This window comes from Balearica regulorum, chromosome 2 (genome assembly GCF_011004875.1).
Source record: "Balearica regulorum gibbericeps isolate bBalReg1 chromosome 2, bBalReg1.pri, whole genome shotgun sequence".
NCBI lineage: Eukaryota > Metazoa > Chordata > Aves > Gruiformes > Gruidae > Balearica > Balearica regulorum.
This window is the reverse complement of record NC_046185.1, coordinates 110692952-110705388: the sequence shown is the minus strand read 5'-3', so window position 1 is coordinate 110705388 and position 12437 is coordinate 110692952. Positions and strand designations below refer to the sequence as shown.

The window sequence follows — 12437 nt, the reverse complement described above, 5'->3', positions numbered from 1 at the left end:
TCCTGGAACAGCAAGTCTTTTGCAAGATATTTATTTTAGGCTTCTGCTGAGGACATAAATAAACCAGCAAAAGAAAGAAATTACAATTATGACAATAATGAGATCAATCTTAGAGAGAAAAATTGTCTTGAAAGCACCCACTTAAGTGAAATTGTGCACAGTTGTCACAAGTGACATTCACAGACACAGTGGGATGCAATCGATTAATGGCTCCTTCGGCCCAAGGGGAGGTGGAGAAGCAGCTGCCTTTGATATTTTTTTTTTTTTTAACCTTCTTGCACACCAATGCTTTCCACGGGGGAGTGTAAACTGGAATATTCTGACCATCGCGCAGTTCAAGGTGACATCCTGAAGGCACCAGCTGACACAAACCAAAAGAGATTTTTAACTTGTTTCAATCACTTTAATATAGTAGTAAAGTTGGGGTAGAAACAGCTGGCACAGGGAAACAAATCATTCCACGCATTCATTGCTTTTAAAAATTCTCTTAAAGTGTTTTAAAACTTGCTTTGTGAGTGCCAGCTTCTGAAGCTTTTTTCCTTAATAGCGTAGTGCAGGCCCAGATTTAAAGGTCTGGGATGTGTGTTCTTATTTGTTGCAACCCGAATAAAGTCCTGCCAGCTATTTTAGACAGGAACATTCTTCCCCCCGCCCCGACCCAGTGCCTTTCTTCCTCTCCATCCTGCGGTGCATTCCTTGCTCTGCTCCTCTCCAGCCTTGGAGCCAGACTGTGTTGCTAAGGAATTATCCTGGCTTGGAAGAGTTTGAACACTGTGCGGTAACTCAATGTGACTGCTGAAACCCTGACGGGGTACGAACGTGGTTACTCAAAGGAGAGGGGAAACTGCGTTTGTGGAGGCTGAGGGGGAGCCTTTTCCTTCCTCTAAGCTCTGCTCTAAACCCACTTCTGTGAGACTGCTCCTGCTGCTTTTCCAGCTGGGAAGGACTATTATTGCGGAGTATTAAGATAGGATTTTTTTTCAAAAGCTCCTGGCGCTCGCCCAGCTCTACTTTTGCTGGAGTCAGTGCCAAGTACATACAATTAGGTAATTAGGCTGCTGCACCTCTGTGCAATGGTTCTGTGGCAGGGCTCTTCCCTCACCAGCCCTCCGCCTCCATCCGACCTGGGACAAGCAACTGCATCATTTAAAACAGGGCTTGAAGGAGCAACTGATTGCTCCCCTCAGCATGGCCTGGGGTCTCGGCCCTTCCCTCCGCTCACTTTGGGGCAGGCGAGTGTCGCTTTGCAGGACGGGTGCCTTGGCTGCCCTCGCCTCCGGGTGCCCTTCCCATCCCTGCACTGCCTGCAACTGAGCGAACGCTCCCCTCCAGGTTCAAAACCAGCTCGTGTACTCCCAGTTTCCCTTTTCTTCAGTTGCCTGCTTTTATTTATGTAGTTATTTAAAAAAAAAAAAAAAACCAACCCAAAACCAACACAACAAAAAACCCCCCCTGATGCCAGACTGCTCACTCAGTCCGAAGCATTTCAGTGGGGTGGGAGCCTCAGCTACTTCTGCAGAGAGAGGTCACCTCCTGGGGCAGTTTTATTCTGCCTATATCATTCTGGTTGTCTCCCACGTTTCCACTGCAAGCACCCATGCGCACGCTCTGCAGAGCCACACCAGGATGTGCCGTTTGTTATTTATCTTGGGGATTTCAGGCACTCTTTTGTGGAGCAGCTGGGAACAAGCCATTTAACTCTTAGTTCCTCAGCTGGGTGCAAGGACACCAAGTCCCGCCTAGCTTCAAGTAAAGCTCTGCGCAGGACCCTCACAATGTAAGCCAAGAGAGTTGAGTTTGACAGATCTGTCTGCCACAAACCCTTTTACAGAAGATGCTTCTTTTTTTTTTTTCCTTTCTCTTTTTCCTCTTCAGCTTGCAGATGGAAATGTGTGAGAGGTCATTTGAAAACAAAACTCAGAGATGTACGCACTTCAATTGCTACTGTAGTTTAACACCTTGCAATCTTCAGTTATCCTCATAGTAACTGGGTGAAACAGGAGGGAACTGTTATGTCCCCTCATCTGTGAGGTGAGGATGGGGAGGAGTGAGGAGATCGGAGCCCAGGTGCCCAGGGAAGCATAGGTGTGCAAGAAAGGTGGCTGAGGACCTCTGGAGTATCTCCCCTCACTAGGGAGGAGGCCCGGTCTGGCCCTGAGCCTCTCAAGTCTCAGCCTAGTGTCTTCTCCCATCACTTTACACCTTATTTCCCATAGCGATTCAGAAGAGAAATATAGTAAGTTGTGCTCATCTAATTATGAAAAGAAAACATTACCATATGTGCTGGTGGCAGCCAAGCCACCATAGGTTTCTAAATAGAGCTAACACGTGCCTAACAAACTCTGAGAACAAGTACTTGTGAGGAGGTTTGTATCTAATGAAATTTCCTCTTTTGCAATGGAAGATGGACTCTGAATTCATGAAGTAATTCGTTGCTCAGTTCAAGGAATCAGTTTACCCTTGAACAAGAGAGGCTTTCAGGCTTCAGTATTACAAAACTGTAAAGTTGCTACTATATATCTGTTCTAGCACTTTTTTAACTATAAAGACTGTGTTTCTTGGACAGCTTGAAAAACATCCTGCATGATTTTTAGCTCACCTTGATAGGGTCTGATGTAATGTGTAAGATAATTCCTCTGCTGCAATGCATGATACTAGACTACATTAGGACTGCTCTTCAACGGCCTTGCACCCTCCTGGGGAGGAGGGGTGGGAGCGGACATTACCTTGGCTCACAGTATTTGTATGCGTACTGAGCTATAGTTTGTAGAAACGCATTTCATGCAAATGAATGGCTCATGTTGTTCTGTTTTGTATTCATAGGGATGAATTCAATGTATTTCTCAACTAACTTCCATTTTTGTTGTAATGACGGTAATAACCTTTCACAAGACCTTCAGATATGAATTTCCTCTTCCTTTGTGTGCATGATCTCAGCAACACGGATGACTAAAGCAAATATTCTGCTCCACTCTTTTCTCCTACCACTCTCCTACCACTGCTCTCCCTGCATCTATATGTTTCTCCCAGTACGCACCATTGATGGGAGTGGTCCATCTCTGAGTTAATATAGAGGTACCCCGCTGATTTTGTTCCAGATACTGGTACTTTATCTGCAGATATAAAGTATGTAAAGATATAAAAGTATGTTAAAGATTCAGTGAAGCATGTTACTCAAATAAATATTTGCTCCTTCTACAAAGAGGCAACACCTCCCTTTTAACTTAAACCCTAATTTTATTTTTTAATGTATTCAGAGTTTCACTAAGCTTTCAAATGGCTAACGTGTGCATGGCTATACAAGTATGCCTGTTCTGCCATACATTAATCTCTCTCTACTGAAAGAATTTACTTGTGTTACAGCTGCAACCCCTAGGGAAAACCACTCACTCTCTGAAATATTTATGAGCAAACACCTTTCCTTACCAGAATGCATGGTGATCTAGAGGTGACCTGCACTGTGCTAGAGCTTCCCATAACTGTAAGAAGCCTGTAGGTTGAGATCCTCTACAGATCAGTTCATTAACATGCATCAAGGAAATGAGATGTTCAATGATTTATTTTTTTTCTCAGTGTCACCAATTCTACCACTCAGTTGTTTAACAAACAAAGCTAGGAACTGCAGCATCAACCACAGCTAATTGCACTCAGCTTAATGTTTGAATAAAGAAATGTTTCAAGTGTAGTATTGGGTGGTACTGCAATCACAAAAGGAAATGCCAAGGGTTCTCCAACTGGCCCAACAGGCAGGAGCCTATAGGGATGTTATAGACTCAGTAGATTGATCTATGATGTAATTATTAATGATGATTAACTAGTTTATTTCATGAGAACATGAATGCTCATGAGCATGAAAAAAGTGGAGAAGAAAGTTGATGGTTTGTGTCCTGGGTGAGGTTGGCAGAAGTTTGACTTCACCCTGAGTCACCCGAGCAATCAGCATTCTTAAAAGATGATGCAGGAAAACATCAGTAGGGCAGGTTCTCTTTTTCTTTTCAATCAGCATAAGAGGTTGTGCGCTTTTCCCACATTTTTTTTGGCCTTCAATACGTTACCTTGTAGAAACTCTAAAACCCAGGAAATGGGGAAACGTTTTGGCTTTCACATGGGTAAAGCTTAGCTGGAGTGAGATGGAAAGTGGAATTTTACAGGACTTGGTTAAAGATGGATTTTTCTTGCCCTGAGAGCCCCCCCTCCTTCACTGCACCATCTGCCCCATTCCTTACTGGCCTTGCTTGGTCCCCTGGACTCAAAACTAGTCACCAGGAGGAACAAAATTATTCAAATGTGACGAGAGCCCTCAGGGAGTTGCCCAGAGAGGTCACCAGGGACATTTTGCGTCACCAGCAAAACCAGGGAAAAGCAGCCTGGATTAAGGGGCAAAAACACTGATGGAAAGTCCTACTCAGGCAGGAACCCAGAGTGGAAGTGGACTTGTGTTTGCCAGGTTTGCCTCGCCCCAACGCTGGGCTGATGCAAGGCAGCCTTGTGCAACACTTCAGCACCCAGTGCAGCATTCTCCAGTCACTACGTAACCCCAGTGCTCAGCCCTGCACCGGACGGCTGTCCTCTGTGGTACAGACTTACAGGTGCTTTTAAAACCCACGCCATTTGTGCTGTACCACAGCGTAGCTGGTGAGCAGCTATAAATCTGTTCTGAATAAAGCTTTAAAAACCAGCATGGGATGTATATGGGGAGAAGAGGGAAGCAGCTGCTATTTAAAGATGGGTCTTGATTAGTTTCTGAATGTGATTTTGTGGCTTACAGTAGTAGGAGAGGATTGACTGACTTGGGAGGTTCCTTGGCATTCTGTGATGTGCCTGTATAGCACAACGTGAAGATGCTGCTCTTGCTGTTTCTAGTCTCTTGCGTTAGAGCATAGATTTATGCTCTAGAAATCCATTCCTCTTCCAAATCAACTGGCATCCCACCCTACTGCCTTCCAGTACCCAAGTCACTTGTGACCTGCTGAAAATCCCTTAGCTGATCTCTTGTCACCCTGCGCCTTGGGAAGCCTCCCTGTGACACCACGTCCCCAGCGTTACCTGTGCTCTTTCCGCATCCACGAGGTTACTCCTGTCCGTCAGTCGGATGTTGTGAACCTTAAGAGGGGGGGCACCCAGAGCTTCCAGTGCATCGGGACTGCTGTTCAATTTCTCCAAAGCCTGTTGGTAATACTGGGTCCTGGCAAAACTCTCTAGTGAGAGAAACAGGGTAGTGAGGAGACTGTCCACTTAAAATCAAAACATAAGTGAAAAGGAGAAAAAAAAAAAAAAAAGAAAAAAAAAATGTTTCTTCCAGACTACCACACCCTCCCTGAAAAACACTCTGAAACTATTAATTAGGAGAAATCTGGCTAAAGGAGGAAACATGGCCTTACATCAGAGAAGCAGTGCTGATCTGTAATGTTATTCAGCTCGCTTAAGTGAAGAGGGCTCTGAATACAGCCTGTTACATTCTGATATACAGTTCAGCTTATGGCTGTGTCTCCCTGATTTTTGTACATTTGTTATCTAAAAGAAATTTTTAAAAGGGAAAAAAGCATAAGGATGAATATCTGAAAATGTTCTGATTTTTTTTTTTTTTTAAAGGAGGTACAGAAAATACTTTAAGAAGGGAGAATATTTTGCAGACATTGGTGTGAGATGGGAACAGCTGCTGCTGCTGTGAAACTCGTGCTGTGGTCTCGATACAGCTTTTCAAGTGGCAGCCATGAAGCTGCATTTCTACTGACGGGTGCGTTAAAAGGGAGGCACAGAGACGCGCCATTAGAGTTAATGGCCAAGCAGCAACAATAGCATAGTAGACTGGATGCTGCAGTGTTGGCATATGGGGGGCAATTGTAGTAAATTGCTATTTATCAATGTCTGGTTACTATGTATAGCTGGGAAATGCTGTCAGTTGGTGACCACTGCACGGTGCAGAGCTGAGGCTGGAAATGTGCCGACCCTCCTTACAGAGGCAGAGACTTGCTTATAAATAGTTTTAAGGCTTGCCTGCTGAGATTTCTACATGTCCTTCACACCAGCCTAACTTCACTCTCTTGACATCACGAAGCGCAGAGTTAAGGTAAGAGTGTGCATGTGTGAAAATCCTATTGTGGCAACTTTGCTCATCGCCTTCCAAAGAGTTTAAAACAAGGTGTAAGGCTTGTTTCCTGGTCTCTTTGACTGTTGGTATTAGTCTTAGAGGCAGAAGGATGCTGCCCTCTCTCCTTAATTAGAGACATCCCCTGTGAGCCAGCAGCATCCAGTTGGCATAGAAACAGCTTTGCTAGGCTACAGCCTGCACTGGTCCTCCCTGGCCCCCTGGGCCATCCTAAGGAGCTCCAGCAAAGGGGGTTGCAGCACACCAGCCCTTTAGTGCCTACAGATCGTGGCAAGCAGCCACTCAGACATGTTAAAAGTATGTTGTGCTCATCCTGCAGGTTGGAGGGGAAGCAGGTTTGAGTTTCCTGGTGCTCCTTCTCGGCTGTTCCTTGTTAGCATCTCATGTATTGGACATAAAATCTCTGACTAATCTGTTTGTCCACACGTTTTCAGTAGGAGAGCTCAAAGGATGCTGGGGTTGGCTGGGGAGACTGCTCCCCTGAGGAGGGTGTGGAGGTGAAGGGAATAAATAGAAACAGGATTACCTGACTGTACAAGCTTCCATAGAAACCATGCAGTTGCAATCTTCCCTTCACTCTGAAGGAAGGGGAGGGAAGCACCCATCTCCCCCTGCTCCTACCACTATGAAAGCCACCTGTCTTTACAGGTTCCAGTATGGGCCCGTTCCACGCACTGGGATAGCCCTGGGCATGGGCCGAGGGAGGAAGGCTCCCGTGTGGCTCCCCTGTCTTTTGGAGGCTACAGAAGGACAACGCTCTGCTGCAGAAAGCGTCCAAGCCTGGTTGGCTTGTCAGAGTATTCAGGCAGCTACTCAGTGCCACCGGTATTGCAAAGAGGAAGAAGTAGCTGTCGTGTTGTGCCCCTTGATCACACTGCTAAGTGATGCGGGGAACGAACCCTTTGACTTTCTGTATAGCACAGGGGGTGACTTCCCCCCCTTCCCCCCCCCCCCCCCAAGACTTCTAGATAACAATGCTAAAGCTGAAATTAAAAAAATGCTAATGTCCTTGTTAAAAGCCAGATTCAATATTTTAAAGTGTAGAGGATCATATATCTGTCATAGACTCCAGAGCTTGAGGGCATGAGCTGCCTAAAATTGAAGCCTGCTTTCCAGCCTTGTCTGATTTGTTATTAATACGTGTAAAATGAAGGGGAGGTTTCAGAGCTTATCTGAAGGCTTGAGGAACAGGCTTGGCTACACTTTTCTGGCAGCATCCTCTGATATATGGGCAGGTGAAAAGCAGTATCATTTGATAGTACCAGCAAGGGAGAGGCACAGGGCCAAGAGGCCTATAGCACTTCCTGAGAGAGAAGCAAAGCCTATTTCTGGTCTGATATTAAACATCTAGAAACAATTTTAGAAAAAATAAACATCTAACATTTGGACTAATAATTGGGATTCTTGGCCAAAGACATGTAGTGACTGGAGGTGTCTATGAACTACAATCATAGAATGGTTTGGGTTGGAATGGCACCTGTCTAGCTTTTTTCTCTCCTTGTCCTGGTCTTCTCAATGCTGACCATTCTTATCTGCCCTTCATTCAGGAGAAACTGATGATGTCTTAGTACTTCACAGGCATGTTCTGTTTAAGAGCCAGCACCACAAAAAGATTTACAGATAAAGCCACTAGACTTTAATACCTTCTCACACATGGTCCTCTTTTCCTGCCCAGTTGTAAAATCTCAGTGAGAAATGAAACCTGCATTACTACCTAAGCTTTCACTTTGCCCTCGCCCTCAGGAACCTCCCCCAGAAACCAGACTTTCTCCTGACCACAGCAGCCTGCTTCCTATGCAATACCCCCCCTCTGGAAACACATGTAGTAGTGCTTGGGAGAGCAGCAGCCCTGGGGCTGAAGACAGTGGAACCCAGGAAGGCAGAACCCAGAGGCTCAGCCACACTTCCCTTGACTTCATCTGCTTTTCACATCTTGCATGCTGCTATTTTCCCTGCTACACAAAAGCAAATGAAAGGGGCAGAGGAGAAATAAGGTTGCTAACAGCACCAAGGCTTACTTTGCATAAGATTATACATCACGATGCATCCCCCGCTGCTGAACAGTCCCATGAAAACAGCCATTTGCTTCAGTTTTCTAGAGAAGCTGGCATTTTTCCTCCCTGAAAAGAAAAAGGGAAGATTTTTGTTGTAAAAGAAGAAAACTAAAGGTTATCCCCCCTGCTTTCCTACAAGCCTTCCAAGCAGGCCTGAATGAAAGCACACAGCACAGGCATCGGGCTCTCGCTTGCTGGGGCCCACTGTGCGCCCAGAAGGAAGGGTGGTGAGAACAGAGCAAACCAGGGACCCAGCCGGGTTGAATGTGTTTATTCAACTTCTTTTAGCGATGCCACCACTTTGCTAATTGCCGAGAAGAAAACGACCTCCCCGGTGTGGCTGGGGGCCAGCACCGTGGCGCATTGTTGTGGGGGCTCACGGTGCCTGTGCGCTCGCTCACACGCTGCCAGCATTCAGGCTCCGGGGGCCGGATTTCTCTCTCGAGTAAACTCCTCTAAAGTAAACACGCTTGCGGCAGGGCTGGATTTGGCCTGAAGTGGTAAGGGACAGAGCCAAGCCAACGCTGTGCCAGCAAAGATAATGGAGCCAGGGTGTGTGTATTCTGTTGTGTTGTTTTTTTTCCCAAGCCATGGATAAACAGGAAGGTTCTTGCAAGCTATTTTTCTTCCTTCCTGCACCGCCCCCAGCCCAAGCTTGCCCTTTTATGAGTCCACATTTTGGGCATTTGAATGAATGACCCAGCAGAATAAGAAACACCTCTGAGAAAGTCAATCAACTAAACACTTCCACAGTTTGGGTAATAGGGGGACCGTGTGGCCTGATGAGCCTGAGCTAACGCTCCTGCCCACAGCAGGTTAGTAGGAGTCAAGCTGAGTCGTCAGTGGGAGAGTAGCGTGTTGCTTCAGGCTGTGGCAGGATGGGACTTGACCGAGCATCCAAGTATCGGCTTATGCTCTTGCTTCTCTCACAGCTGGGATGGTAGGGAGGAATGGTCTTGAGAGCAATTAAAAATTAAAAAAAAAAAATATAGCAAAATGCTGCCCTTTTTGATGCAGGCACATAGACATTTGAATACCTAGGGAAGCTGTACAGGATTTCTAATTCCAAAGGCGTCACATGTTGATCCTTGTGCCGTGAATGGTGTGACTTGTGTTACCTCAGTGAGAGCCAGTTTAATAAAGCAAGGCCCAAACCAGTTACAGAAGATGTGACCTGGGCAAGGCCGTTTGAGTCCTGTTGTGAAAACCACCTCTAGCACCCCTCAGGTATGCGTTAGTCAGGTATTGCTCAGCCGACAACCACAGTTTAGAGAGGGCGGAGAGGCAAATGTCAGGACTCCTTTCCGTCGTGGCCGGGTCAGGGTGACATGGGCGGCCTCCTCTGCTCACTGCTTTGCTGACATGCCTGTACGCCATCTCTTGCGCCCTCTAGCCTGAGGGAAACTGTGATGCAACCCAGGTACAACTTTCATCTGCTGCCCCATCGGCACTACCACTCAATCGTACACATGCTATCCCTTAATCGAAGGCTTTCCTTGTTGACTAGTTCCCTTGATTTTAAGAGTTTTTAAATATTTAAGTTTACTGTTTAATTTACTTCAAATTTAGAGATGGCTAGTAATGATAGCAACCCAGAGGAGGCATGTGGGTATTATGTCCATTATAGTGCCCCAAAAATCCCCAAATTGTGCCATTGGTACAGTCAGCCATCATCTCTCTCACTCCTGATGTATTTCTCTGAGTTTTCTTCACTTCCCCTGGGGAACTTGAGCAGCATGAGAAGTTGCAGCAGAGGAAGTACAAGTGTGTTTTTACAGAGAAATGGTGGCAGTCGTTCACAAGGACAGTGAGAGCTTTCTGCTTGCCCACTTGTGTTTGCAACTTTCCTTAAACAGCAATTTATAACGTTATTTTTCCTCCCCTCAATCTGCAAAATCTGATTAATAATCGAGTTTCCCATAAGATCTGCCTGGCCAGGAGGAGGATCTGACACAACACCACATAACAGGGAGGAGGAAAGAGAATAAAAAAAAAAAAAAAAAAAAGGTGGTAAATCTGGAGAGTGGATCAGATATAACAGGCTGTGACTTGTGGCATTTGTTTTTTGCCCCTTTCAAAAACTGTGCCAGGCAAAATTTGCTTTCTGTGATGAAATTCAGGGTAATTGAACAGAAATGGCGGGGGGGGTGGGGGGTGCTGCCAGCAGTTTGAGTAAAAGTGGGGAAGACGTGGAGCTCTTGCACCAGCGAGGAGGTTTTGACTGAGGCTCAGGGGACCTGCCTAGCAAAGGACGGAAATTAGAGGCTCTGCAACTTCCTGTCAGCGGGTTTGAGGTTTGTTAAGTCTCACGTCTGCTCGCACCCAAACAAGGGGGATGGAAAGTAAGAGGAGCTTCGTGCTGATCAGTCATGTGCTTGTGCATGATCTCATCACCACCTCTGCTTGCAGCAGGTCAACGGCCGCAAGTGCCTCAATGGTGCCATGCCGAGACAGTGCCATCTTGGCAAGGGAACTTGTCAGCTGAGAAATGGTGATCCCAGTAAGCCCTGCTGCCCCATGCCGCGCTCCAGGCTGCTCCTTATGTGCTGCCCCCACTTGCAGCCACTGCCAGTTGCTGGTCCTGGTGAGGCAGGGACGTGGGGGGGCTGAGGCGAACCCAAGTTGCAAAGCCCGCACTGGCTCTGCAAAGGGTCTTCATTGCTGTAACAGGGAGAGTATCTCCGTTGCTTGCTTTCAGTTGCAGGGGAAAAGCCCGCAGGCTGGACCACGCCATCCTCAGGCTAGCCCTTGATGCTCTCCTCCCACTTGTTTCTCAGCTGTTTTCCCAAGCCAGTCCTATGACAGCATGTTGTAGGAAGAGGTTCAGAGCTACGCGTTTTAACAAGCCTCTCAAGACATTGCAAACCTTCTTTTTGATCCCACAATTCCAATGTTAGCTTCCAAAAGTGAGGACAGACGTGTCTTTGGCACCCAGTGCATCCCTCACAGGAGGGCTGCTGCTCCCCTTCCCTGCCATCATGGTCTCTTGTGGCATGGATGTCCAGATATTGCATCCAAATCCTTGAGCATCCCTCAGCATGCAGCTGCTGATGACTTCTGAATGACGACACTGGAGATACTAATGGTGTCAGCTTGTGGAGGACCGAAACGTAGTAAGGAGCTGTTGTCTGTGAGGACTCGTCATTACAATTTCTGCCCTCTGGCCAACCCTGTTTGCTGCTCCCATCTGCTGCTGTGCTGAAGTGCCATGGAGGTGGCTCGCCAGGGAAGGGAAGCAGAGACGTGCTCGGAGATTTGTCTCCTGTCCTGAGCCTTTATGAAAATTACTTACAGCCTGCAAAGCGTAGAGGCTATTAAAGGGAGGGGCAAAACCCCTCGACTTCATGTGCCACAAAGGGAGTAACTGTAAGACAATGCATTTAGGAGAATCATATAGATACGACCTGCAATTGCCTCCTAAGGAGGGAAGTTCACATCGCTATCTTGTGGTGGAGATCTCCCCTCAGAACCTGTTATACCACTAAAAAGTATGCAAGTCAACTGGTGGAAAAACAGATTTCTTCACAGCTGGTAATTAAAAAAAGCACAATTTCCAAGCTACGCTGTTCTGCAAAAACATCTTTTCCCCATGCTATTTGCAGCGGTAAGAAAGATAAAGTAGAGATTAGCACACACAAAACCACTAAGCCTATGGTTACCAAAAGAAGAGATATTAAATCATTATAAGTAATGTTCTCTAAAAATACATATTAAAAGAGCAGAACTTCCTAATAAAGGCAATGTTCATTTTGTGCCTTGAAAATAGTGAGTGAGATATGGTGAAGGTAGTATTCAGGCTTAACTTTGAAACTAAGCAGAACTTGGGCACTTAACAACAAGATTTAGCAAACCCAGAGAGGTGGAAGACTCCCAGGGTCACATGTGAAATGGTGGGTTACTGCAACAATAAAGTCTGGTTTCAATTAAAACTTTGTTTTCTTCACAGAGAATCTTCTAAAAATAGGCTGGGCTCAAGGGATTCTCCCCTATTTCAGCAAATTCAGGTTTTCTGTTTTGGTCTCTGAAATTTGTGGTGGCAGAGGTTGGTCTCAGGCACCTCCATGGAAGGCAGGTAGCAGTGAAGCAAGGGTGTTTTCACCAGCCACAAACATTCATCTTATTTGCCTCAGACCTGAGTGAGGAGCTGGGGCTGCAGGTTCTTTGAGGAAAGCATTTCCTCCCCCTTCTCTTCTTCCTTCTCCTCCTTCTGGCACTACCAAGTTTCCACCAGCACCTCCAGCTTCTGGGTGCTATTGCAGACCGAACAGTAAACA

General features: G+C 46.3%; 1 protein-coding gene across 1 annotated transcript; it reads right to left on the bottom strand.

Annotated features, from left to right (window-relative positions):
- On the bottom strand, positions 1-9261 carry COA1 (cytochrome c oxidase assembly factor 1). Its single transcript, XM_075745320.1, is given in 8 exon segments — positions 1-307; positions 310-336; positions 339-361; positions 3038-3113; positions 5028-5198; positions 8128-8208; positions 8211-8229; positions 8491-9261. Coding segments are annotated over 8 exon segments (525 nt in total). The 5' UTR covers positions 8578-9261; the 3' UTR covers positions 1-266.
- Between the last annotated feature and the right edge of the window lie 3176 nt (positions 9262-12437).